Genomic DNA, 24,762 nt, shown 5'->3' with positions numbered 1-24,762 from the left:
CGAACAAAATTGAAAACGAATTTACAAAAAAAATAGACGAGAAGGTGCACGTCGCGATTGATGCCAAGGACTGGGGCTCCAGTGCGGAAGTGCAGGACCTAAAAAGAGCGGTGCACACTGACATACCGCTGTGGCAGCGGAATGTCAACCGTCGTCTTGCGGAGCTGGAAAACAGCTTGTTGCACGGCGACGCACAGGCGTGTGTGACGCCAGCCAGGTCCAACAATGATAGGCCTATAAACACAACAGTGAAAAATTGCGACTGCGAGACAGAATAGGCAACCAATGTTAGCGAAACAAACAAATGTCATTCCAAAATAGTGATTGAAGAAAGCCTGATTAAAAACCGACAGTTTCAGGTTTTTACAACGGAGAAGAAATCTGTTCACCCTGTAGTATTTATCAAGGGATTTAGAAACATTTTGCCTAGCGTTTGGAGTCATACACAGAAAATACAGTTCGTTATGTCTTACATACAAGGAGATGCTGCATTATGGGCAACCGAAGCAGCTGACAATTGCGACACATATGAGCAATTCGAAAAGGCATTCTTGGCCAAATATTGGTCAACTTGTATTCAGGAGAGATTACGGAAAGAGGTATATAATCCAGAGCCGTATTCTCTACGATTAGGCAATTTGCGAAAATATTTTGAGAAACACATTAATAAGACCCGTTACTGGGACGAGCAGATTTCATCCCGGGATTTGATCAGACTTTTGAAATCACACTTGCCGATACATGTAAAGGAAAAACTTATACACGTACCGGAGAAAGACATGGAACATTTCTTGTCTGTTCTGGACTCAATTGACCTGATTCAGGAGGATGTTAAGGCAGCCTTTGAACAGGCTAGAAGTAACGGAAACGGTTACAGAAATGGTCGAAATAACACGCCTCCACCAAATAATGGAAACGGCGGAGGTAACAATAGGAAACAAGATTATGTACTAAACGGGAATAGAGGTGGAGACTGGAAAGGCAATAGTCCACCGGTGAACAATGACCGGAAAAGGAGGTTCGATGACCGATATGAAACAGGCCCACCAAGCAATAGTAGATGGAAAAATGCCAGGGGGCCGTGGAACACCAATACCTATGATGATGCAAACCGAACTTGGCCACAGAACCAGAGGCCCAGTCCGGACCGGCAAAACAGTGAAAGATATGACAATAACCGACCGCCACCACAAAATGCGCCAATTGCGCAACCGTGGCGGCCGACGCAACACAACTTACACATAGTGGAGGTCAGCGACACAGAGCAGCCACACCCATCCACCAGTAATAATCCAACAAACTAGATTCAGCCGAGATACGCTCTCCATCGTCGGCTGAGGTTTGGAGTGAGAGCAGCCCGACACAGAACAAAACATCGGAAATCTGTATCCTCTGGTATAATGACGGGGTACAGATGGGACATGAATTAATAACTGAACCACCCACGTGCACAAAGGAGCACAAAGACAAAGTACAAGCGATAATAGAGATCAAAATTAACAATATTGATGTGCAAGCAATCGTAGATACAGGTGCTACTGTCAGAGTCATGAGTATGGACTTATTCAGAGTACTCGGGAAAGAAAAGCGTATGCTTACTTTTCCTGTGAACAATTGTAAAGTCACTGGAGCCATCAGTGCACAGCGACAAATAATTAAACTCCAAGTGCAGGTAGAGATGTATATAGGGGGAGAAGCCATAGCGTGCTCGTTCCTGGTAGTAAAGGGTTTAATGGTAGCCTGCATTTTGGGGGTAGATTTTTTGAGAGAAAGGGACGCAGTAATCGACCTTTCTCGGGGAAAATTAAGTTTGATGAACACGGGTAGTAGGATAGAATTGTCCATGCTCAGATCTGAAGAGGTACCTGTGAAAGGGTCCTGTAGCCACCTTTCATTAGTCCGGTAGCCCATTTTCAATACCATTTCTCTTTCTTTTCCTTGTTTCTCTATTCTCTTTACTCTCATAGTAGTGTGATTGAATAAATGTGGTTGTGTGTCACGTTGCTAGACGGTGGCGTAGTCTGCTGCAGAAAGTCTGCGATAGTCGTACAGATTCAGCAGCAGTTGCACAGAATAGCCGACTCTCGTAGTGGTCAAGTCGGCTACTTGTGAGAAATCCACCTGCGTTAGGCTGGTGGCGGAAATGGCATCTTGGGGTTTTCCGGTCCACGCGGAGCGTGGAAGAGGCTGGAGAAGCGGGAGGCAGTCTGCCGCCGGTACGGGAAGCGTCCACAGCTGTGCTCCAGTCGAAGAAGGGTGAGTTAGACTGACCGCGTGGGGCGTTGTTACTTGGCGAGGGGAGAGCTGTTAGCCTTTGGTCTCGCTTTTCAAATCTGGAAGATTGCTTTGCCTTGTCGCAGCAAGGAATGCAAAACTTTGGCAGATTTTTCTTTTAGCAAATTTCTGTAGCAGACTTGGATCCGCCGGAAGAGCGCCACACAAAGGTGTCGATAAGAAGTGAGCACTCGCTTCTGTATGAATGTCTGTTTGCCTTCAGCTGTGGCTGTATAAGCTTTCACCTTTCTAAATATTTAGAGCCTTGCCTTCTCGTAAATTTTCCTTACTTTCCGTGTCTTTCGTCCGTGGGGAGCCAACCACGTGGTAGAACATTATAGTTGTTGGGCTACCGGCATCACTAACTTTCCGATCGCATGTTTGTTTTACAAAATGTTAACATGATGTATGATGTGATATTGTTGGAATTTGGCACTATCCTAGAAATTGTGCCTCCACAAACCACGTGTTATCAGGAATCGTGTACATGCCTCACATCCTTAGTTTAGGAATAAATGATTTTATCTACAATTTTCTCTTGTGTTCCGAGATTACGTTTTTGCGCCTAAGCCACTCACCTCGTAGCTTTCCCATTAGCACATTCAATGCGTTTCCTTATGCACAGGTCCAGTGATTAGTCTCCTCTTGTATTTTATAACAAATGCTTTAGATTAAGTCATATTTTCAGGTGTGTTGCTGGGAGCTGATCTTATACAGTGTTCATGCATTTTCTATTTTATTTTAAATGTTTGATTGTCGTGAACAGCGCACGGGCAATACTATTAATTACATCGTATCCGCTGTGAGCGACCTCACAACGTGTGCATTTTTGTGAGTTTTTGGTCTGTGATCAAATTAATTTATTTTCCGACTCGACCAAATCTTTGATTAGTTGTATGGTTTGAGTCGGTGGCGACCCTATTCTTCTCACGTTGATTTCATAAGCAATAAGTATTTCCATTCCCAATAATAAGGAATAACCCGTAGTAACGTGGGTAGTTACACCTGTGCCTAATTGTAATGCTATTAACATAAAATGTAGGAATCAGTGGATACTACATTTAGACAATCATTCTCTAGGACAAAGTCTCTATTATCCAGACGTACAAAGTGATCAATTAAAAGCAAATATGGACGCACTTGTGAACAAAGTATCACAGTCCGAAAATTTGAACTCAATGCAACAGCAGGATTTGGTACAGTTATTATCTAACTATGCAGATGTATTTTCAGAACGACCAGGAATTGTTAAGGGATATCAATACAATATCGAGGTGAAGCCTCACAAAACGTACTGTCGAGCCTCATACTCCATTCCTTGGTCCAAGAAGGAAATAGTAGCTATCTCTTAGCAGATCCCCACTCAGGGAGAGTACGGGGACTGTATCCGCGTAAGGATGTGAAAATATTCTTACAGTAAATGACTAATAGTCCTATGTTTTATGTGTAAAAAGGTACGTCATTCTTTTGGAAATGAATGAACATTAATGATGTGTTATCTGTAGAGATAAAGTACTAGTGTAGAAGTATTTAGTTATAAGAATATGATTGACTTTCTCTTTTGTTTATGATTATTTGTGATATGTCTTCTTTTTAATTAGTGTTAGCTTAAACATGCTCTAAATGTCTGCACAGATAACCTGATTAGTGCAATTATTTGTAGTGTTAAATTGTGACAGAGATCAGTCAGGAGGAACATTTTAGTAGTGATTAGTTTGTGTACTGCATGATATTCTATATGTGTGTTACACTTGAAATATTTCTTGGTACAGTCTTTTCTATTGTATATATATATATATATATATATATATATATATATATATATATATATATGTATGTGTGTGTGTGTGTGTGTGCAGCTGTCAGATTGACAGGTTCGAACCCAGAATAATATTAATAATATGAGACCCTGAAAACTTTATTTTCAAACCAGTATTATCAAAGAGAGTAATGGACCCAGTAGTGACCCGAGGGCACCATGGGAGGCAAACTTATTGCAAATTTAAGTAACGCAAAGTTACGCACAAAGAAGCTTCAATTGAAGCATGTGCAGATCGAATCAGTAAAAAGAGCTAGCCTGATACAGTCCAAGTCAATTTTAGCCTACAGAGACTACACTGTAGTTACGTAGGACCTTGCAAGTAAAGTGAGACATAATTTCAAAGGAGTTATTGAACAATATGCCTGAATCCGGCTGGAATGCACAAATAAAATCTACTCGAACATAAATATAGATGATTTTTTGCCAAACTAATACGAAATTTTAGTATTTGTTACCATGTACGCAATTATCACACACCTTGGTAACGAGCGAACAAAGAAGTTACGAATGTGCTGTTACAAAACATTGCACAACGGACATTGTAACTGAAAAAAAAACTTAAACAAAAGTGCAGTATTGTGCGGCAGAGACAGACAGTGACTGTTAAAACTGCAGCAATACGTCACGAGGTTGTTTTGAACGAGCAATAAGAAACTGTATCATCGCCGTGTGTGCAAGTGGACAAAGAACTAACACGACACGAACAGTGAGCCAATAACAGATGGTGGACCAAGCTAGTGTCAAACTATAACTCTTTGTGTGTCAAGGGACGCCAGGAAAGCGCATTGACTACAGAGATACATTTTATTCTAAGGTGAAAACTTGCGTGTGACTAATGACAAGTCATGACATAGTGAAAAAATATTGTGTGCCCATAAAACGCGTTACTGTGACAACGAAACATTGTTCAAACCAGAATAGTGAAGGCCTACTGAATAATAATTGCCAATAACTATGTGCATTCTTTCCCACAGCAGGAAAAATGCCCATAAGGATAGTACACTGTTTGTGAACTTGTTGCATGTCTGCTGGAGCACTGCAAGAAGATGTCACACGGGGGAGCTGATATACAACGCGCATCCGGCTACTTCAGCCATGCAGCGGCCGCAGCAACCCGTAGCAGACCAGACAGCCACACGCCTCTCCGCGCCGTAGCTGTCAACACCGGGGGCGGTGACCTACACGGAGCCGACGCGTCGCGCCGAGCGCCGCTCAGTAATCACTCCGCACCGCTCACCAACTACAGCATTATTGACATATTCCAAAATATTTACACAAACTGCATAACTTGTCAATGAACTCGATTTTTGACAAACATTGACCACTTATTATGTATACCCGCAAATTGACGAGAGAAAATGAACACTAACAAGTGTAGGAGATGGATTTGTAACACGTAGGTAGTGAGAACATTATGAAAAGTGACGTTGTACTAAATGATTTCAAAAAACTAAGTGATATATCCTAGGACAAGTGACCTTGCAGTATATCGCAAAAATGATAATTACGAGTTGTTAAACACACACAACAAACTTTCGTTTAACTGAATGTGACTGTGATATTATGTTACCGTTGATGACAAACTGCTAAATCATTTCAAAACAATGACTGTTAAAGAGACAAGATTAATCATGAACCAACTGGGATGGCTGGGCTCCAGCACAGTTTTTCCCAGGTTTCCTGTCTGCCTTCTCCCAAATGGGGGAGCCATGAACATATATAACCCTGGGACTAATTAAAAGAGCCATTCCATAAAAAATAAAAAAAAACAGAATTGTAAAGAACGTTACTGGCACCATTGTGTCAAAATATAGAAACTCTTTGTCAAATGCTGCCAGGGGGCAATGTCACGTTCCCAGGCAGCACACACACTATTAATAAAATGAAATGACATTTAATTGTACTATGTACGCCACTATGAAGCAATTCGTATGTACTGTAATTTTTTAACAAAAATATATTATTTAATTTTGTATAAAGGACATTCGTTATCATTATAATATTTTCTGTAATAATATTCTCGATGTATTTATGATTGTAATATTTCTATACTCATAATGTAATTATGAAATATGTTAATATCTGCGATAAGAAAAATGTAAAATACAGCCACAGAGGAAAATAATGTTGTAAGATTACAAAGAGATGTTAATGGTCAGCAATAATATAAATAGCACTGGATGGTGTACGTTTTTTGTCGTCTTCCTCGAGAGCTGAGAGAGAGAGGAACCTGTGACGTAACATTTTATGAATGAGTAGACTTCTTTTGTCTACATCTATCTTTAGCCGCCATTAGAGGAGAAATTACAAAGTAATGCAAGTCTAATTATTGTTGTGGTCCAAATACATTATAATTTATCAAAATTGTGTATTACTAATGTAAATTAGATTGCCCATTTCATCTATAATATTTCTTTAAAGAATTTTCAGCATTTTTAGCGATTATCGTTGGTGTTGCTGGGCTGTGCCGCGACCGAACGATTTGCAGCGGCGGCACATTTAAAAAAATTGTTCCGCTAAAAAATTAACCAAACCCGTAAATCGGGAGCAGATAAAATTAGCAGTGAATTACGAAATATTTTTCTTTTACAGCGATCCTGAGGCTGACGGAATTTATTACTGGTTTTACTTTTGTGCATTCATAGGCGGATAATTAACGTTGAAGTTGTTAATCTGTTGGTTCTTTCAATTTCTAAAGCAAATAACTTAAACGTATAGTGAAGTGTGTTTTGTCAATGATTATTAAACGTTCAGGTCGGCTTGGCATTATTTAACCATTTTATGCTAACACAGACAGTCTTGTGTTCCATAGCTAACGCCGGGAAAGAATTCAGTAACTATTTAAAAAACCACTGCATTTAGGAAGTGTTTTCCAAGGCCGAAATATGTAACAAAAAATTTAATTTATACAATTTTCAACTAAACGTTCTTAATCAGTTAGTATGAATTTATCAGCATGAGAGGGTTGCTAAGGTTCACGTAATTTTAAATGTGCTTAATTCTGTCTAAATGAATTTTTATTACCACACGTAAATAAGGGGTTCTACAACAAAGTTCGTACTGAAAGAGCAAATAACAAAAATATTTAAAGCCATTTCTTCCCCATTTTCATTTCATTCATTTTTTTACATAGTAAATATATAAATATATATTTTTTTTCAATTAACTATCAACTGAGCTTTCCTGACCGAGCCATTCTGCTGTTATCGCTTCTGTACAGAAATGAAATGTCGTGTGGCTAGGGCCTCCTGTCGGGTACACCGGTCGCCAGGTGCAAGTCTTTTGGAGTTGATGGCACTTCGGCGGCTGACAACAAAATAGCCGTTCCCGCTCCCATGCCCACCCCTTTCATTACTGACGAGCCCGCCTCTCATAACATCTGGTGGTCAATTTCGCATTACATTCGAGTGACAGGATACTTTTGATCGTATTGTGTATGTCCTGAGCTTCATTAGGATACTGATTAATGACATTGTTTCATTGAAAGTAAACATGTATAGGGCATTATTTATTTTTTAAGATGAATACCAATCAGACACTTTTCCTCCATAAAATCTATTCCCAATCCTGTCGTGGTTGATTTTCCTTCATCTGACGCTCAGAAATCGTTATATCAGATGGTTGATAGAACGAGAGGGTGGCTACGTAACTGTTATCCAGTCAGGGGCCAGCAGAACGCATCACAACACTATGTTTAGGAAAAATGTATAACAACAACCCAAAACGCTGGTGACAGACTAGCAAATTATACCACATGGAAAACAGATTTCAGCCACCAGACTCATTTTTGAAATGTTTTGTAGTGTTACAGGTTAATACGTATGATCCCAGTTATGCATTGAACAGTAACTTACTACCAGTCAGTCTTAATTCGTGACATTTAATTAACAGTTAGTGGCAAAAATATTTATTTCTGCGGAGACATATATTTACGAATTACGCATGAGTCTTGGCTGATTGGATGGACACGTTTGTTTCTGTCGTAGGGTCAGCGATATGTCTAACGATAAACATGAATACGTTATGTTAAAAAATGGAATTTCATCTACCACCATTGGTATTTGAATACGTCTTTGCTGTATGTGGCTTCCCTTCTTGCTGTGTTCCCACCTTCCTTTCTTCAGAAATGAAGAGACTGGGTGCCAGTTTATCCTACAGGAGGTAGTATTGCAGACTAATTCGTTTAAAACATGCCATATAATATGTGTCTAATTTTTGTTACTGAGATACAGATGGTTACAGAGATCAGTTTCAATTCTTCTTGCTGGTGCTTCAGCAATTGCAGAACTTCTACACGCACTAGTGTTCCACATTTATGAATATGGGGGATATTACGAATGTACGGCCTCTGCCGTACTGATTTACAATGGATTCGACACTTTCAAGAAGCTGATGAAGGTAATCGATTGAAATTTTCTCGTTGGCTAATTGCAAATCGCCGAGTAATCATAATAAAATCGTTTACTGAAGTGGCCACTTTCACTCGTGACTGTATCAATAACATTCATAACTCACATATGCGGAACGATGAAAACACATGTGCCTTTGTCTACACACACTATCAAGGCACACTATGTACGAGTAAATATGTAGTTTGGTATGATAATCAGTTGACTGGGCCTGTTTTGTTACCTCATGGTCTTTCAGGTCTGTATATTCTAGTGACCCAACATTCCCAGAAGATACATCGGCGGTAGTGACGTGATAATTCGTTTTATAAAAGGTGCTGTCCTCATAAAAGAATGTTAATTCGACTCACAAAAGTGAACGTAAGTTGTGGAGAGTGCTCCAAAGTGCACAGAATTCATCAAAATCGGCCGGCCTCTGTGACCGAGCGGCTCTAGGCGCTTCATTCTGTCACCGCGCGACCGCTACGGTCGCAGGTTCGAATCCTGCCTCGGGCATGGATGTGTGTGATGTCCTTAGGTTAGTTAGGTCTAAGTCAGGGCTTCACAACATACGTGCTCGCAGAGCAAGCTGTGAGCAGGAAGGCGCGAGCACGGAGCAGCGCGAGCACTGTACCCCCACTACCGGATCAGAGCGGAGAGTGGGGAGAGTCACGTGGGGCACACAACAGCTGCCGCCAGTCAATGTACATCCACGGCCACCTGCAGGGACATCACTCACGAATTATTACTGCAATAAATGAAACAAATAAAGGAGAATGTACACGTGCCACATAATGTTATTAGCTTAGTGTATGCCTCTACATTCGTATTAATTTATGAACTGTTACACAATAAAAGGTGTCACTGAAGTGTGGGATTCTCGGTTATCTTGTACTTTTTGCCCTTTACAATAGCGCCTATGTTCGGAGTAATTGTTCTTGTGCGCAGCGTGCAGTTTAAATTTCGATCAGACAATGCGTTTCTCAGGCGCGTCTTGTTACATTTCATTGCAGAAAACAGTTGTTCACAAACATACGTGGAACCGAACATTGATTATTGTAGCCGCCAGTTTGTGCAAACGAGGAAATCTATCCTGAGGTAAGTGTCTGTAGAATTCCAAAATGCTTTTCTTCTTCTGAAATTTGTCTCTGTATTCTCTGTCACACTGCAGGTCAATAATTTCTAGTTGCAGCTCAGGACGAATCTCTTCAATATTCGCTGAATATGGGGAGGAGAACAGATCAAAATCACTGTCTAGTGCTGTCAGATCTTGAAAGCGTTGATAAAATTCTTCCTTAAGGGCAACTAAACTATGTGAATAACGTTCACAGTCTTTGTGAACATCTTGCATGGATGATAATTTAGGAAAATGAGCTAGATTACCTGTTTCCAGCTGACTCATCCAAAGTGTCAACTTCATTTTAAAAGCTCGTATTCGATCTATGAAATGAGTAATTAGCAGATCTTTAGCTTGTAGTGAAATGTTCAAAGCATTCAGATGGCTAGTTAAATCTGCTAAGAACGCGAGATCACATTTCCATGAAGGCTCTTTCAATTCAGGAACACACGTGTTATTTATTTCCATGAACATATTTATCTCATCTAATAGGCAAAAAAATCGATTTAATAATTCGCCACGACTAAGCCAGCGGACCTCGCTGTAATAAGGCAGGCTACAATACTGGCTTTCTACATCCTCAAGAAAGCTTTCAAACTGCCTGTGTTGTAGCCCATGGTTCCTTATAGAATTGGTTGCACGAACAACAACACTCATCACATTTTTTAGAGTGATACTCTTTGCACATAAGTTTTGCTGGTGGATCACACAGTGAACGCCCCTTATTTCATTCGGCACGGTCAGTTTTTGCATTTTCTCCTTCAACATCGCAACGAAACCTGATTTTTTCCCTGTCATTGCTGGTGCATTGTCTGTAGACACTGAAACTAAAGAATCCCACGACAATCCTATGTTTTCAACACTTTCTTCAACACTACTTAAAATATCACCTCCGGTTGTAGTGTTCTTCATGGCTACTACATCGAGGAGCTCCTCCCTCACCTGAAGATCTCTATTAACACCTCTAATAAATATGGCAAGCTGCGCTGTTCCAGTGATATCAACACTTTCGTCCAGAGCTAGAGAACACGCCATAAAATATTTACAGATATTTGCAACCTGGCTCTGGACGTCGTCTGCCATGTCCTGTATACGACGCATAATGGTCATGTTAGATAATGGCACAATCCGAAACTGTTCGACTTGTGATGGACACAAATCTTCCGCTGCAACTACCAAACATTCTTTTATTAAATCGCCATCAGTGAAGGGGCGCAAGGATTTCCCTAAAAGCAAAGCAATTTTGTAACTCACTCTGAAAGCTGCCTCAGTTGATTTTTCTTTGTCGTCCAGATCTTCTTCGGATAGCTTCGTTTTAAGTTTAATAACTTCCTGTGTACGGTCTGGTCCATCACATTTTCCACTTCCGTAGTCTTTCGCGTGGTACGACATATAATGTCGCTGCAAATTAAATTTCCTAAAAGAATTCAGCGTTTTGTGACATACTAAACATTCTGCAACACCATCTTTTTCTGTAAACAGATACAATTCCTGCCAATGGGGGTTGAACTGCGAAAGCATGGTTGGGGTTACACAACGGCGACTTGACATGATTCTTAACCAGCGAAGTGACTGTTAGAGCTGATCGTAATACTTTAAACGTTACAAAGTCGGCGCGAATTCAATAGGCACGCTGCGGCCCTATTCAAAAGTGCGCGCGCATTTCCCCTTCCTCCCTACTCCACGACCTTGCACCTGCTCGCGAGCCCGTGCCTGAGCAGACGCGAGTACTCGCGCTCAAAACCGGCCAATTGTTAAGCCCTGGTCTAAGTAGTTCTAAGTCTAGGGGACTGATGACCTCAGTTGTTAAGTCCAATAGTGCTTAGAGCCATCTGAACCATTTTTTAAATTGACTTTGAACATAATCATTTGCCTTTGCTTAATGCATTCTGCGAGTATTTTTATGGTTTATATTTAACAGCTGCATGTGTTTAACCAGTAAAAATTAGTCGTATATTATATGAAATGTTTTATTCGAATTAATCTACACAGCCACCTTCTGTCGCTGAGTCTAAGGTCGATACACAGTTGGCGTCCAGGGCGTCTCCAGCCACGTCTTCGCAGGTTATCTGGGCTCGTTTCGAAGTGGGGCTCACCACTGAGGATAATTCATCTTCAATGAGATTCCAGGCCGAAGACATGCCTGGAGACGCACTGGACAGAGGACCTCTTTGGTTGTCATCCGCAGTACCTTCACAGAACAGCGGTACGTCGACGACTTTCTACGCCTCGCTTTGTGTCCCTTAATGGCAAGCTATCCTGGGCTTACATTTCAGCAAGATAATGCCTGCTTGCACGCAGCGTGTGTTTCTACTACTTGTCTTTACGCTTACTGACCCATACCTTGGCCAGTACTGTCACCGGATCTCTTCCAAGTCGAGAATGTTCTGAGTATTGTCGGCAGGGCCCTCCAAGCAGTTCGGGATTATGACGATCAAATGCACCAGTTGGACAGAATTAAACATGACATGCCTCGGAGGGCATCCAACATTCTTGCATGAGGGCCAGAGACAGACCAATGAGTTACTGACTTGCGCCATTTGTGAAGACTTTTCTCTTGAATAAATCATCCATTTTTTCTGAAACTGTAGATGTACGTCACATCTACGAATTTCCTTATCATTCGGTTAAATCCTTCGTGATGCGTCTTTACTTTTTGTCTTAGAGTGTCTTCTTCCTGGAGTGTACTATATATTTATGTGTTAATTACACCCTAAGACAGATAAAAGGTCAGTTGAGGCATTGTAGGAGAATAGACTTCAGAACCACCTAAAAGCTAAATCTTTGCTCTGACTTGCATCACGAGCGAATCAAAGGTAGCCAGTGAATCCACTGAGCGGATGATATCAGACACGCTGGTGAGCAATAAAAGTGACAACGGAGGCTACTGCTCATAACTTAGCGTGTAACGAAGAGTATAGGACCTAAATAATAGCATGATGATTGCACGAATTCAGCTCGAGGAGGCCTTGAGATTCAAGTTTGTTGGAAAATGAAAAACAAAACTGAAGGCCATCGCAGTTTATTAATAGTTGCAACGGACTGTTGAAGGATAAGTACAGCGTTGCGAAATCGGCGTCGTTGCGGCGTTAACTGCGGGAACGGCTGGAGACCGGCTCTGAGCTCTTGCCAGTTGCTGCCGCTCAGACACACGCGATGTGCCGACGCGTGTGCTACGCTCTGCCGCCGCTGCTGCTGCTGCTGCTGCTGTGTGCGGCGCATCAAGCCAGAGGCCGCGATTTGCGTGAGTACTTTGCGTAGCTTACTGGCAACAACAGCACTGCCTCCATAGGACAACATTTTCACATTGAATTAGCCGAGATTGTATCCAGATCTCGATATTAACTACGCCATTTCTCTGGATGTGAAACGTGTGTTGATGGCCAGCGCTTCATTGCTCATGATTAATTTTCTGAACGATGTTATGTTGTTAGGAGAAGGTTGGTTTCCATTTTGATTAAGTTGTGTAACTGCTGATCGATGTTAGAGTACTTTGAAAGGTATAGTTTAAACTATGGCGTTAGAATGGTTCCGAAACAGCATACTGGTGTTGGGATCTTCAGAACGCTAATTGAAACGCCCGCTAAACCCGCAGGGCAGAAAAGGTGATTAGGATTATGGAAAGGGTCAAATAAGGTGGCGGTCAGTTTCACTTCATAATTGTAACTTACGTAATTTAATAACACATTTAAACCAAAACGGCACCTTTACAACTACGAGTTTCAAAATCCAATTCTTTCATGGCTGAAGGCCTCCAAACAAGAAATCTTAAAAATCAACAATATAAATTTCAAGTGACTGAAGACAAGCAGTTAAAATTGCTAATAAAATAATTAAAATATATATGTATATATCACAGCTAGGCTGAAAGCCTCAAGGCAAAAGTGGATAGAACAAACATAAACAAGATGCAATACCAATGGCTGAAGGCCACAATTAAGTTTCAAAATTTTTAAATATATTGCCATTATCTTTTAAGGCAGAAGGCCGCAATGTTTTCTCTTAAGGGGAAATTTTAAGAATAAGGCTTTAAGCGACTGAAGGCCTACAGTTGATTTTACAAAAATTCAAAAGTAACTTAAACCTTTAAGTTTTAAGTGGCCGAAAGCATACTAAATGAAAAGGCAACGGAACGACAATAACTAAATTTAAGAATAAGGTTTTAAGCGGCTGAAGGCCCACAATTGATTTTCCAAAAATACAAAATACCTTAAACCTATAAGTTTTAAGTGGCTGACAGTGCACTAAATGAAAAGATAGCACAACAACAGTAACTTTCAGCAAAATATCCCCTTGCCAGAATACAAACTTACTTATACGGGCTGAAGGCCCTTGATTTACATAAAACACAATAAAAATCTGTTTTCCTTTTAAGCATTGGCTATAATATATTATCAAAACACTATTAAACACCCATGAAAAGGACAATATAGACAACAGCACTCACACGCCTCCGGGGGAGGGGCGGCGGACAGGGGGGGGGGGGGGGGAGGGGGGTGCCGTCGAAACATTAACGTTCACTTAGGTGAGATAGGTGGTGGGCCCAACTACACTTAATCTATCGGTAACCAAACCAAGAGATAGTCACGGACCGACCGACCAAACAAGTTGCTAGCCGCCAATCGGTACATGATAAAGACCAAACTGTTACGGACGTGATTATCCACAATGAAATATGTATTAAGCTGTCAAAACTATACACCGTGTTGGACAGTGACAACAGGTGAGGAAAGGACACCGCCTGAAATTACGTTAGTGGCCAGGGCAGGTAACAGGAACACTAACGGCCACAAGGCAGAAAATTCCGCTGGTGCACTTGAATTGTAATGAAGCAATATAATTCATTCCGCATCACGGCGGCTCGATTTCACCACTGCAAACATTCAGTGTTGCTCACAGGAAAAGCTCCCTAACAGCGAACCACCGGAACGAACGACACAACATGAATAGACGTGGCTTGGGTACTTAAGACACCACTCAACTTTGACGTCCTGGGTCGGTGAGCCACGAAGCTTGTAGCGATCAGACAGCTCCAGACATGCTCCGACACTTCGTAGGGACCGCCACCGGACCCAGCCGACTGTGCTGCACGGAGACATCCTCCCTGGTCCGCACCAACCGTCCGACTCCCGCACACCCCCTAGCCGGAAACTATATGCATAAGACAAAGAGGGTTCACGGTGCAAATATCGATATACATCGCTTGTGTCACATGTAGAAGGAGGAAGAACCACGGCATAACCGCAACAATGACGGGAAACCAAACACAGATAGACAACCAAGTTCAAACAAACGCATAATTCGGAGTGAGCACTGCTCAACCTCCCCCCTTAAACTTAACCCAGGAACAGGTTAATTCAAACCCCGAGCTACTTGAACTTAACTTGACTAAGGTGAGCCTGATATTGCTTGCCTGAGCTGTTCTCTTTAACCAAGAGATTTACCGGGCCTAATACACGCCTAATAGTGCAAGGCTTCAGAAAACGAGGGGTGAATTTACTAAGGTTACCGCCGCGCACCTGCCTCATTTGGAAATTGAGGACATATACTTGGTTCCCCAGCCTACCCTTAAGGGTTTCCCGATTACGATTATAACGCTCGGCTTGCTTATTATGAGCTCTGAGTATATTATGCCTGGACCGGTTCCAGTTTTCCTTGATGACCTGCGGATTTACGTCAGGTGGAATTAGATCCTGAATTTCCCACAAGTAGGAAAGAGGGGAATTAAATGGGTAGGAAGAGATCAAGGGTGCAGGCGTAACTCGCGAGGCTTCATGGCTGGCAGTATTAAAGGCAAAACTGAGCCAGGGAAGACTGGAGTCCCGTTTGCTTGGTATTTTCTGACAAAAATAATCAAAGTGGATTTAAGATTCAGATTAACCCCTTTCCGCAAAGGGCCCCTGGGGATAATACAGGGTGGTGGTGACATGCGTAACACCATTCTGAAAGCACAAGGTCTTAAAGGGGGGCGAAAGAAAGGCAGGAGCGTTATCACTAACCAGCTGCTTACGTGGCCCGAAAACACTAAAGACACTAGCCAAGTGATTAATCGTGGTGGTAGCGGTAACGATATGACTGGGAAGGAGCCAAGTAAACCTAGAAAATGCATCAATCATAAAGAGTACTTATCGATGACCCCTTTTAGTCCGAGATAAAAGCCCCAAACAATCAATATAGAGCTTGTGCATGGGAGAGGACTCTCGTTCAGAACTCAACCAGCCTTATTGAAGGGCATTGTTGGGTTAGGCTGCGTTACACAAGCGACATTGAGCTATCATTTGCCTAACATCCTGGTCCAAAGGGGGCCAAGTTAAATGCTCCTTGATATTTTGGAGCGTCTTATAAGTCCCTAAATGGCCACCCACCAATGAATGATGAAAATAACGGAAGACTGGATGCAAACAGATCTTAGACTGAAACTTCCTGGCAGATTAAAACTGTGTGCCCGACCGAGACTCGAACTCGGGACCTTTGCCTTTCGCGGGCAAGTGCTCTAACAGGCTCGCAGGAGAGCTTCTGTAAAATTTGGAAGGTAGGAGGCGAGATACTGGCAGAAGTAAAGCTGTGAGGACCGGTCGTGAGTCGTGCTTCGGTAGCTCAGATGGAGAGCACTTGCCCGCGAAAGGCAAAGGTCCCGAGTTCGAGTCTCGGTCGGGGACACAGTTTTAATCTGCCAGGAAGTTTCATATCAGCGCTCACTCCGCTGCAGAGTGAAAATCTTATTCTAGATCTTAGACTGCTTAGCATTGCCCACCTTCCTGTAAAGAATATCCCTCTTAATCTCATTTTCTTCCGAGAGCTCTCCTGCCAACACACGTTGCTTAATACCAGCCCACATAGGGTCCTGATCCTGATGGTGCGCAATGTCTTCAAACAAAAGGGGAATTTCACCTAACACCACACAATTAAGACTGTCGCCATCTACTTGGTCTTGCTTTCCTGACTAGACACGTCTTCGGCAAACATCCGGCTGAGAACATCCGCCAAGACATTTTCAGAACCTTTAACATGTTTAACTTCGAACTGAAAAGTCGAAATACGTACTGCCAACCTGGCAATACGGCCAGTCTTACGCGGCCTCTCCAGTACCCAGCTCAACGCTTGCTTGTCGGTTTCCAATTGGAAAACCAGATGCTCAAGGTAGAACCGATACTTCTCTAATGCAAACAAAACGGCCAAGGCCTCGCATTCATAGACAGAGTACTTAAGCTCGGCATCTGTTAACCGCCGAGACGCGTAAGCTAATGGTTGTCTCTGCCCCTAAAATTCCTGGAGGAGAACCACTGAAATACCGGCAATTGTAGCATCAGTCTGCAAGATAAACCTTTTGCTGGAATCGGGTACCCCAAGAACCGGCGGGTTGGCTATCGTTGTCGTAATTTGTTCAAAGGCAGCCTCCTGGGCAGGTCCCCATTCGAAACGCACGCCTTTACGGCTTAACTGATTTAAGGTTGCCGGCAACTGAGCAAAATTGGGCACAAAACGCCTAAAGTAATTTGCCATGCCATAAATCTAGCGATTCCCCGCTTATCAGCAGGAGAAGGCAATGCCCACAGGGCTTTCATCCGCTCTTGGTCAATGCGAATACTCTGACCCGAGACTATATGGCCTAAGAAAGATACCTCCGGCCTAGCTAGCGTAATTTTACTAGGTTTAACAGTTAGACCAGCTCGCTGTAACCTCAACTTTCCACATATGCTCCAAATGATCCTCAAACGAACGACTATAGATATACAAGTCGTCTATATAATTATAAACATATACTAAGTCTCCAAGAATATTATCCAATAAACGAGTAAGCACCGCCTCTCTGGTAGCTAACCCAAAGGGGACTCTGTTAAACTCGAACAAGTTCTAATCCGTACAAAAGGCAGTGACATGTTTACATCCTCCAGCCAGCGGAATTTGATAATAGGCCTGATTCAAATCAAGAACAGGCAGCCAATTATCGCCAACAAAACAAGTAAAAGGATTATGCATATCCAGCAAAGATACTGATTCCAGTACAACCTTGGCATTCAAACACCGGTAGTCAACGACAGGTCTGAAATCCCGCTCGTGATCCTTAGGTACTGGAAAAATTGGAGAAGCATAAGCAGAAGTAGAAGGACTGATGACTCCTTGTTCCAGCATCTGAGATATCTTAGTGCTGAGTACCTTAACATTCGGGGATGACAGGCGGTATGGAGGTTGCCTAGCGAGGGTGTCATCGGACAATGGATATGATATTCAAGAACGCTGGCGACACCCAGTGGAGAAAAACAGTGCAACAAATCGCGTAACTGAGACACCTGATTGGGCAAGAGATCGGCCAGATCAAATTCATTAGCTGCAACCTGTACGCCAAAGGTCCCGGCAGTTCGCCATACACCAGGTTTAGCGCACTCACAAAGGCCAAACGTCTCACCAGGAGAGAACGTAAAGGACAAGGTGTGCCTGGAATACTCCAAGATGAGCCCGGTCTTATAAATGAAATCATACCCCAATATTAGATTAACAGACAGTCCCTTAACCGAGGCTAAAGGTACAGGCCAGGAAAACTCGGCAACTTATACACTGCCCCGGACCAAACCCTGCAAAGGTAACACCTGGCCATTGGCCACCTCACATCTCTGCACCGGAGACAGGACTGAACCAAGTCTAGTAACATGTCCAAATTCCAAAAACCACTCAAAACTCAATAATGACAAGGAACTACCGGAATCCAAGAGAGAGCAAACGAGCTCGCCACCTAGCCGAGAACAAACGTAAGGCAAAGAGGATGATGCTGGGGTGACCATGTGAGTACACCATGGCCTAAAGGTTCGAACCCGGGTTCGCGTGCCAACCCGGCGTCATGTATTGGAGCACGAGGCTCATCACATGAGCATACCAAATGAGCTGTACTGCCGCATCTGAAACAATGCCTGGACTCCCTTTTGCTAACTTCAATGGATGTGGATAATCCGGAATCGGCCCCTATGTCGCGCCCTGCAACCTCCCCACGCCCGTCGTTCTCAGAGGGGAATGCGAATGCTGCTACAACCACATCACGGAGTTCTCCCCCGGTCTCAGGCTGCTTACGGAAAACAAAATGCGCCGCACAGAAACTAATTAGCGTTCAGGTAATTCAATCAGAAAAGCCAAGGAGCCTGTGTGGACTCTATCGACATTCTGATATAACTTCTGTCACCCCACTGCACTTCCCAAATGTGGCGGCACTCATCTTGTTTCCGAGCCGCAGTTTTTTTATGTGTTGCCACAATGTAAGCAGTATGATTCGAAAGACAACAGAAAAACCTATACCGAATCAACTGTCGGCCGATTAAAAAAAAACCTACATCGGTTGCCAAACTATGGTTATCTGCTTACAATATTATGGTAGAGTAAGTGTTGGGAACCAGAATGAAAAACGCTCCTATAATAGCAAAAATGGGGAATACTTCCTGGTCAGAGTTAGGGATGTAAAAGAAGGGCACTAGCTTTTCGACATATCCGGCGGCAGGAAAGACATTTAAATCAATATATAATTTTAGATAGCATGGTTGGAGATAAAACAGCAACCTATTCCAAGTTATGACATAATGAAACAGTGAAGATCCCAAATAATCATTCATTTGAAAATGATGATCGATTTCAGCTTTTATGCTCGCCAACTTGAGATCCACGGCAATACATGTCTGAAGTCGGTGGTGCACGGAACAGTTGCGTGATTGCATGATCGTTTAGTGCTCAAACGACCGTGCAATAAGTGAAGACGGCATCACGCAACTGTCCTGTGCATCGCCGACCACAGCCAAATGGTGCCGTAGCTCTGAAGATGGCCACTTGCGTGATGCCAAGGTCGTTTACGGCTTAAACGACTGTCCAGTAAATGACCTTGGCATCACGGGACTGTTCTGCGCACTGCTGACTTCAGAAAAATGATGCCGTAGATCTGTCAGCATAAAGGTCAAAACCCGTCATCATTTTTAAATAAATAATTATTTGCTATCTTGACTGTTTCAGAAACATACTGGTATAGTCGCGACTGTTTACGAGCTAACACTACTTTCACAGCGCAGTGAGCTGCCTAAACTGTAAGGTATTGACATACCTTCTTATTGCAATCTATAGGCTAAACTCCCTGGTCCTGTACCCAAAATCCAGAAGATTTTCCACCCATAGCAAACAATATATAATATCAGATATGACTGAAGAGCGCACATGTTATAGGTAAAAAAAGTTTTTCTTGGCAGCGTGGGGGAGGGGCAGGGGATGGCAGGTAAAATTTCTACGGGTGAACTTGTTCCTGGAGAAACGCTACAGTAATTTTTTGATTTCCGGTTGGGGGAAAGGGTTGATTTTTTTCTATGACGGGACAGTTTCAAACACACTCCCCATTACATGTGTAGTGAGGGATGTAAGAACAAATAGACAAATTTATGTGCTTCTAGAGAGTGGGATGCATCTACTATAGGAAGCATCTGGGAGTGGAAGTACATCTACAGGCTGTATCAAAAATAATCATCCTATTTGGCACGTCTATATTTCTGAAACTAATGAACATATACAACGGATTTGGTTTTCTGATGAACTGCAAACTCAAAAAGTTTCTTTCATACCTTTCCAAAGGTGTTCGAAACGCCCCCTTGAGACGCATGGCATATATCATTGCGATATTCAAACTGTTCCCACACTGCAGCGAGCTTGTCTCGAGTTGTGATGTCACAGTTCATTCATTGTTGTTGTTAACGGAGGCACATAAACAGTCTTTTATAAATTTTATAAGCCCCCGCAAGAAATAATCGCATACAGTCAAGTCCGATGAACTGAGACCTATCCATCGTTCAGGAATCACTTGATTTAAAAATTCCTGCACTTACAGATGACATTGTGGCAGTGCCCCATTCTGTTGGTAATTGAAGTCGTTCGAAACAGTTTACAACTTTGGGAAAAGAAAATTCTCAAGCATATCGAGATATGTACTTTCTGTAACAGTGTTCTCGGCAAAGAAAAATGGACCATACACGTTCTCCCGTGAAACTGCAACAAACACATAAAATTTTTGTGAGTCCCTCTCATGTTGTAAAACTTCATAGGATTGTTTCGGCTCGATATTTTCACATTATGGCGGTTCACCTTTCCATTTAAATGGATGCAGCAGCTGAATTTTGTGTGGTTTCATGTGTAAACATCGAAGCCACACATGCCAGATGGACATCGTGGGCATGTTGAGCTGTCGAGCTGCAGAGTGAACGAATTTCTGCGGACTCCTTGTGAAACTGCGGCTGATGCATTCGACGTCTGTGTCAGACACTCTGGGACGGCCCGGCGATTTGCCTTTACACAACCAACCTGTTTCTCAGAGTGTTTCATGTCTTCCTCCAATGCTCCATGCAGTAGGAGGATCCACACCGTTCCTGGTACGAAACTGACGCTGAACAGTCATTACTGATCCGCACTGCGCAGAACATAAAACACAAAATGCTTTCTGTTGTCCTGACACCATTTTTAATAGAAATGAAGTGGGCACCCACTGCAGCTATCTAGCGCAAACCAAGGAAAACTCGAGTGTTTGCTGTTTCCAACAGTTTGCTGTTCACGCACATAGCTGAAATAACATTATAGTAGTGATTTTTTTAAATCACATGATTCTTTTTGATACACCCTTTATAATACTAAGTATCCCAGAGTGGGTATGCATGCAACCTAATATTAGTGACGTGTTGTGTTATATTGCACAAGATGACTAATTCCATGGTGGATGACTTGATGGAATGTGTCATGTTCCAAGACATATCACATATTATGTTACTCTACTTTACACAATGCATTATATTACATGATATTGGTACTAATACCAACAAGTAAAAAAGTAAGAATATGTCCAGGTGTTTTGATTCCAAAGTCTTTGAAGCTGCCAAATAGGTCGAAAAGCTCGTTCCCCGCTTTTCCGTTTCTAAATGTGCCCAGCACATATTCACCTTTCTTGTACTGTGATAAGAGCATTTTTCATTGTGGTAAGCCAATGTTTCAGTCCAACAATTTGCAGAACTACTCATTTGCGTACAGCTCCTTGTAGTAATCACAATAGGACTACATATAAGTCAAGTATTAAAAAAATGGAAGTCATTCAATGGAATGTGTTAATAAATTAATCAATAAACAGTTAAAAAAACTATGCACTGAAATTAAGAAAAAGACTCATTTAAACCGATGTATAATGCGAAGGCATACTTTCAACAAATGATTATATCTGGATTTTCAAAACCCACAAGCAATGTTTAGAAAGCTGCTAGAGGAATAAAAAGAATATGGATGAAGAGTACAAATGGTTGTACTGGCCAGGATAAGTATGGTGGCAGCTCCCTTTCATTCTGTTGCAGCAGCCTAGTGGTGAACAATTAAAACTGTTCAGAGAGTGAGTTTACTGTTGACAGTTGCAGGCATTTGTGTGTTTTCTAGATGTCTTTTGTAACGAAAGTAAAAAATTTATTTGCATGTATGAAATATATAATTGTATATATAATGACAGTTAACTGCTACAATGCTGGTAAAACGTTATATTTTAGCTTTTGAAACACTCCATTTGTAAATTGCTATGGTTATGTAATTATCTATATAAACGTCATTTAGCATAATGACATACAGTCAGTCCTAGTGGCCATTTACCTAACAAGGCAAACTAATCAAACACATGTTTTGTAATGTGTTTACCTTATTTCAAGACAACCGAGTTGATGATAGGACAGTAGTTTTTCACATAATGAGTATATTACAGCATTAGTATATTACATTTTGCCAAAAAGCTATACATTGTTTTTACAGCAGTCTGTTAAGATTCCACTATATTACATAAGAAAATTACAACAACAATAATGTTAGATACAGTAAGAAAAAAAGATACCAGAGAATGAAGCTGTGTATAACCTAGTAAAAACTTTTGTAAATACAATGGGAACACAGCTGAGATTACTAGCAGCAAGTCGAATACATATCATATGTTAATCAAAACTTAAATTAGGCCAACAACAACAAGAAGGAAAGAAAGCCAAAGCTAAAGCTATAGAGATGGGAAGGCAACAGTAATAATGTTGAGCCTATATACCACTAACCTGTTGGTAGGTAAGTTGAAGATAGATGAGCAGGTAAATAGCAGAGTAAGAAAACCAGTAGAAACTGAAAAAACTGTTCAGTACATCCAAACCTGTTGAACTGAATAATAAAACAATGACACAAGGAAAGGACCCAGTAAATAACAAGAAGCAACTTTTTGGAGAATAAAGTGAAGAACACAAGGACACTGTACATTTGTATTGCAGTGAAACTTTCCATATCAATGACAATGAATGCTATATTAAATGATCCAACTGCAAACTGTGGCATAATGATCAATGTGTTGGTTGTGAAGAGGATGAGAACATGTTTGTGTGTAAATATTGTATTAATACCTGACTCTTGAACATAATTTAACCTTTCCTTTTGACAAGCATTATGAAGCAAGTTGGAAACTGAAGAATCAATGAAAATTCTGCATAATATTTTTCAAATTTAAATATACTTCATTGTATACAATTCTATCTTTTTCATGTGACAATTTCTTGCTAGTCATCTGAGTATTATTTTTGTTGCTGTCAGTCTTTGACAACTTTTCCCCACCAGCTGCACAAAGTGGTCGTTTTGGAGAGCTGAATAATAGTGGAGTTCTTTCAGTTGCAGAATAGCTACAGTTTATAAAGAAGTATTTCATGTGCCAGCCAAAGAACTGGGATCAGAAGCCACAGTTTCCTTAGGGTGACCACTTTACCAGCTTTCACCCATGTATGTGTCATTCTGTGAGATTAGCATTCCCCTTACAGCCATTCTTACTATGTTATGGGAGCCTTTTCCTACATTTTACATCTCAGATTGTCACATTAAAAAAACTATAACTAATAATTGAGGAAATGGTAACAAACTCAATGGCAAATGACTAAAAGTAATTTTAGACCAGCTGCTGTAGAAGCTTCCTTAAAAAACTTCCTTAAAAATTCATTGTTTAAATTTATCATTCACTGAATTTCTTTAAGATAAATAAATTAATTTTGGTACACATTATTTGTGGTATGTTCAATAAAATTATCATGACTTCTTGTACATATTTTGTACTTGTACACATAGCTCTTATGCTTAGTTTTAAACCCATTGTTACCTGAATGTTACTAGAGTGCTATTTCATTCTTCTGGTTTTTGCTGGTTTCCTGCCAAATTTTGATTGAATACAAACATCGCAGTGGTATTTTATATGTTTCAAAATTCGAGATGGAAAATATTTTTATGCCATTCTATTCAATATGATTTAAGATAGTTTTTTCATATTGCTTTAATATACTTACTGTATACTTTGAATGAAATATTCTCAGAAAGTGTTATAAGTAGATAATACTCAGTTTTTTGAAAATTCCTTCATGTTTTGAAAAATAAATAAAATAGTATCATTTATAACTCTCTTTAGGTAATACAACCAAATTTTTGCAACTTAGCTTTCTTTTACTTGTTGTCCAAATGTAAACTTCCTTCCTATATTACTTTTCCTTTTGAAGTTCGAGAAAGTGTTGTTCCTCTACATAAAGCAAAGATTAGAGGTGCAAATGGAATACCATTTTAATAAAGGTAACTTTTGTGAAGTTGCCATCTGTATATGAGAATTCGATGAGGCAAATTTGAAAACAGTATTTTGGAAAATACCTAAAACTTTAAGTTAATTTTGATAAATAATACAACTTTTGTAACTGACTATGTAACTGACTATGGACAAAGTAAAGAGGATATAAAATGTAGACTGGCAATGGCAAGGAAAGCATTTCTGAAGAAAAGAAATTTGTTAACATCGAGTATAGATTTAAGTGTCAGGAAGCCTTTCCTGAAAGTATATGTATGGAGCGTAGCCATGTATGGAAGTGAAATGTGGGCGATAAATAGTTTGGACAAGAAGAGAATAGAAGTTTTCGAAATGTGGTGCTACAGAAGAATGCTGAAGATTAGATCACATAACTAATGAGGAGGTACTGAATAGAATTGGGAAGAAGAGGAGTTTGTGGCACAATTTGACAAGAAGAAGGGATCGGTTGGTAGGACATCTTCAGAGGCGTCAAGGGATCACCAATTTAATATTGGAGGGCAGTGTGGAGGGTAAAAATTGTAGAGGAGACCAAGTGATG

The 24,762-nt window shown here is 41.2% G+C and overlaps 1 protein-coding gene across 1 annotated transcript in view; it reads left to right on the top strand.

Annotated features, from left to right (window-relative positions):
* Positions 1 to 12,696: 12,696 nt before the first annotated feature.
* The window catches only part of LOC124776717 (protein takeout-like), a 79,162-nt gene continuing 67,096 nt past the window's right edge, over positions 12,697 to 24,762 (top strand). Inside the window, exon 1 of the mRNA XM_047251831.1 lies at positions 12,697 to 12,845. Within this exon, the coding sequence (XP_047107787.1) occupies positions 12,758 to 12,845 (88 nt within the window). The 5' untranslated portion in view covers positions 12,697 to 12,757. The remainder of the gene's footprint in view (positions 12,846 to 24,762) is intronic.

The sequence above is a fragment of the Schistocerca piceifrons genome, chromosome 2 (assembly GCF_021461385.2).
Source record: "Schistocerca piceifrons isolate TAMUIC-IGC-003096 chromosome 2, iqSchPice1.1, whole genome shotgun sequence".
NCBI classification, from domain to species: domain Eukaryota; kingdom Metazoa; phylum Arthropoda; class Insecta; order Orthoptera; family Acrididae; genus Schistocerca; species Schistocerca piceifrons.
The sequence above is the reverse complement of the archived record's forward strand: the minus strand, read 5'-3'. Positions and strand labels throughout refer to the sequence as shown.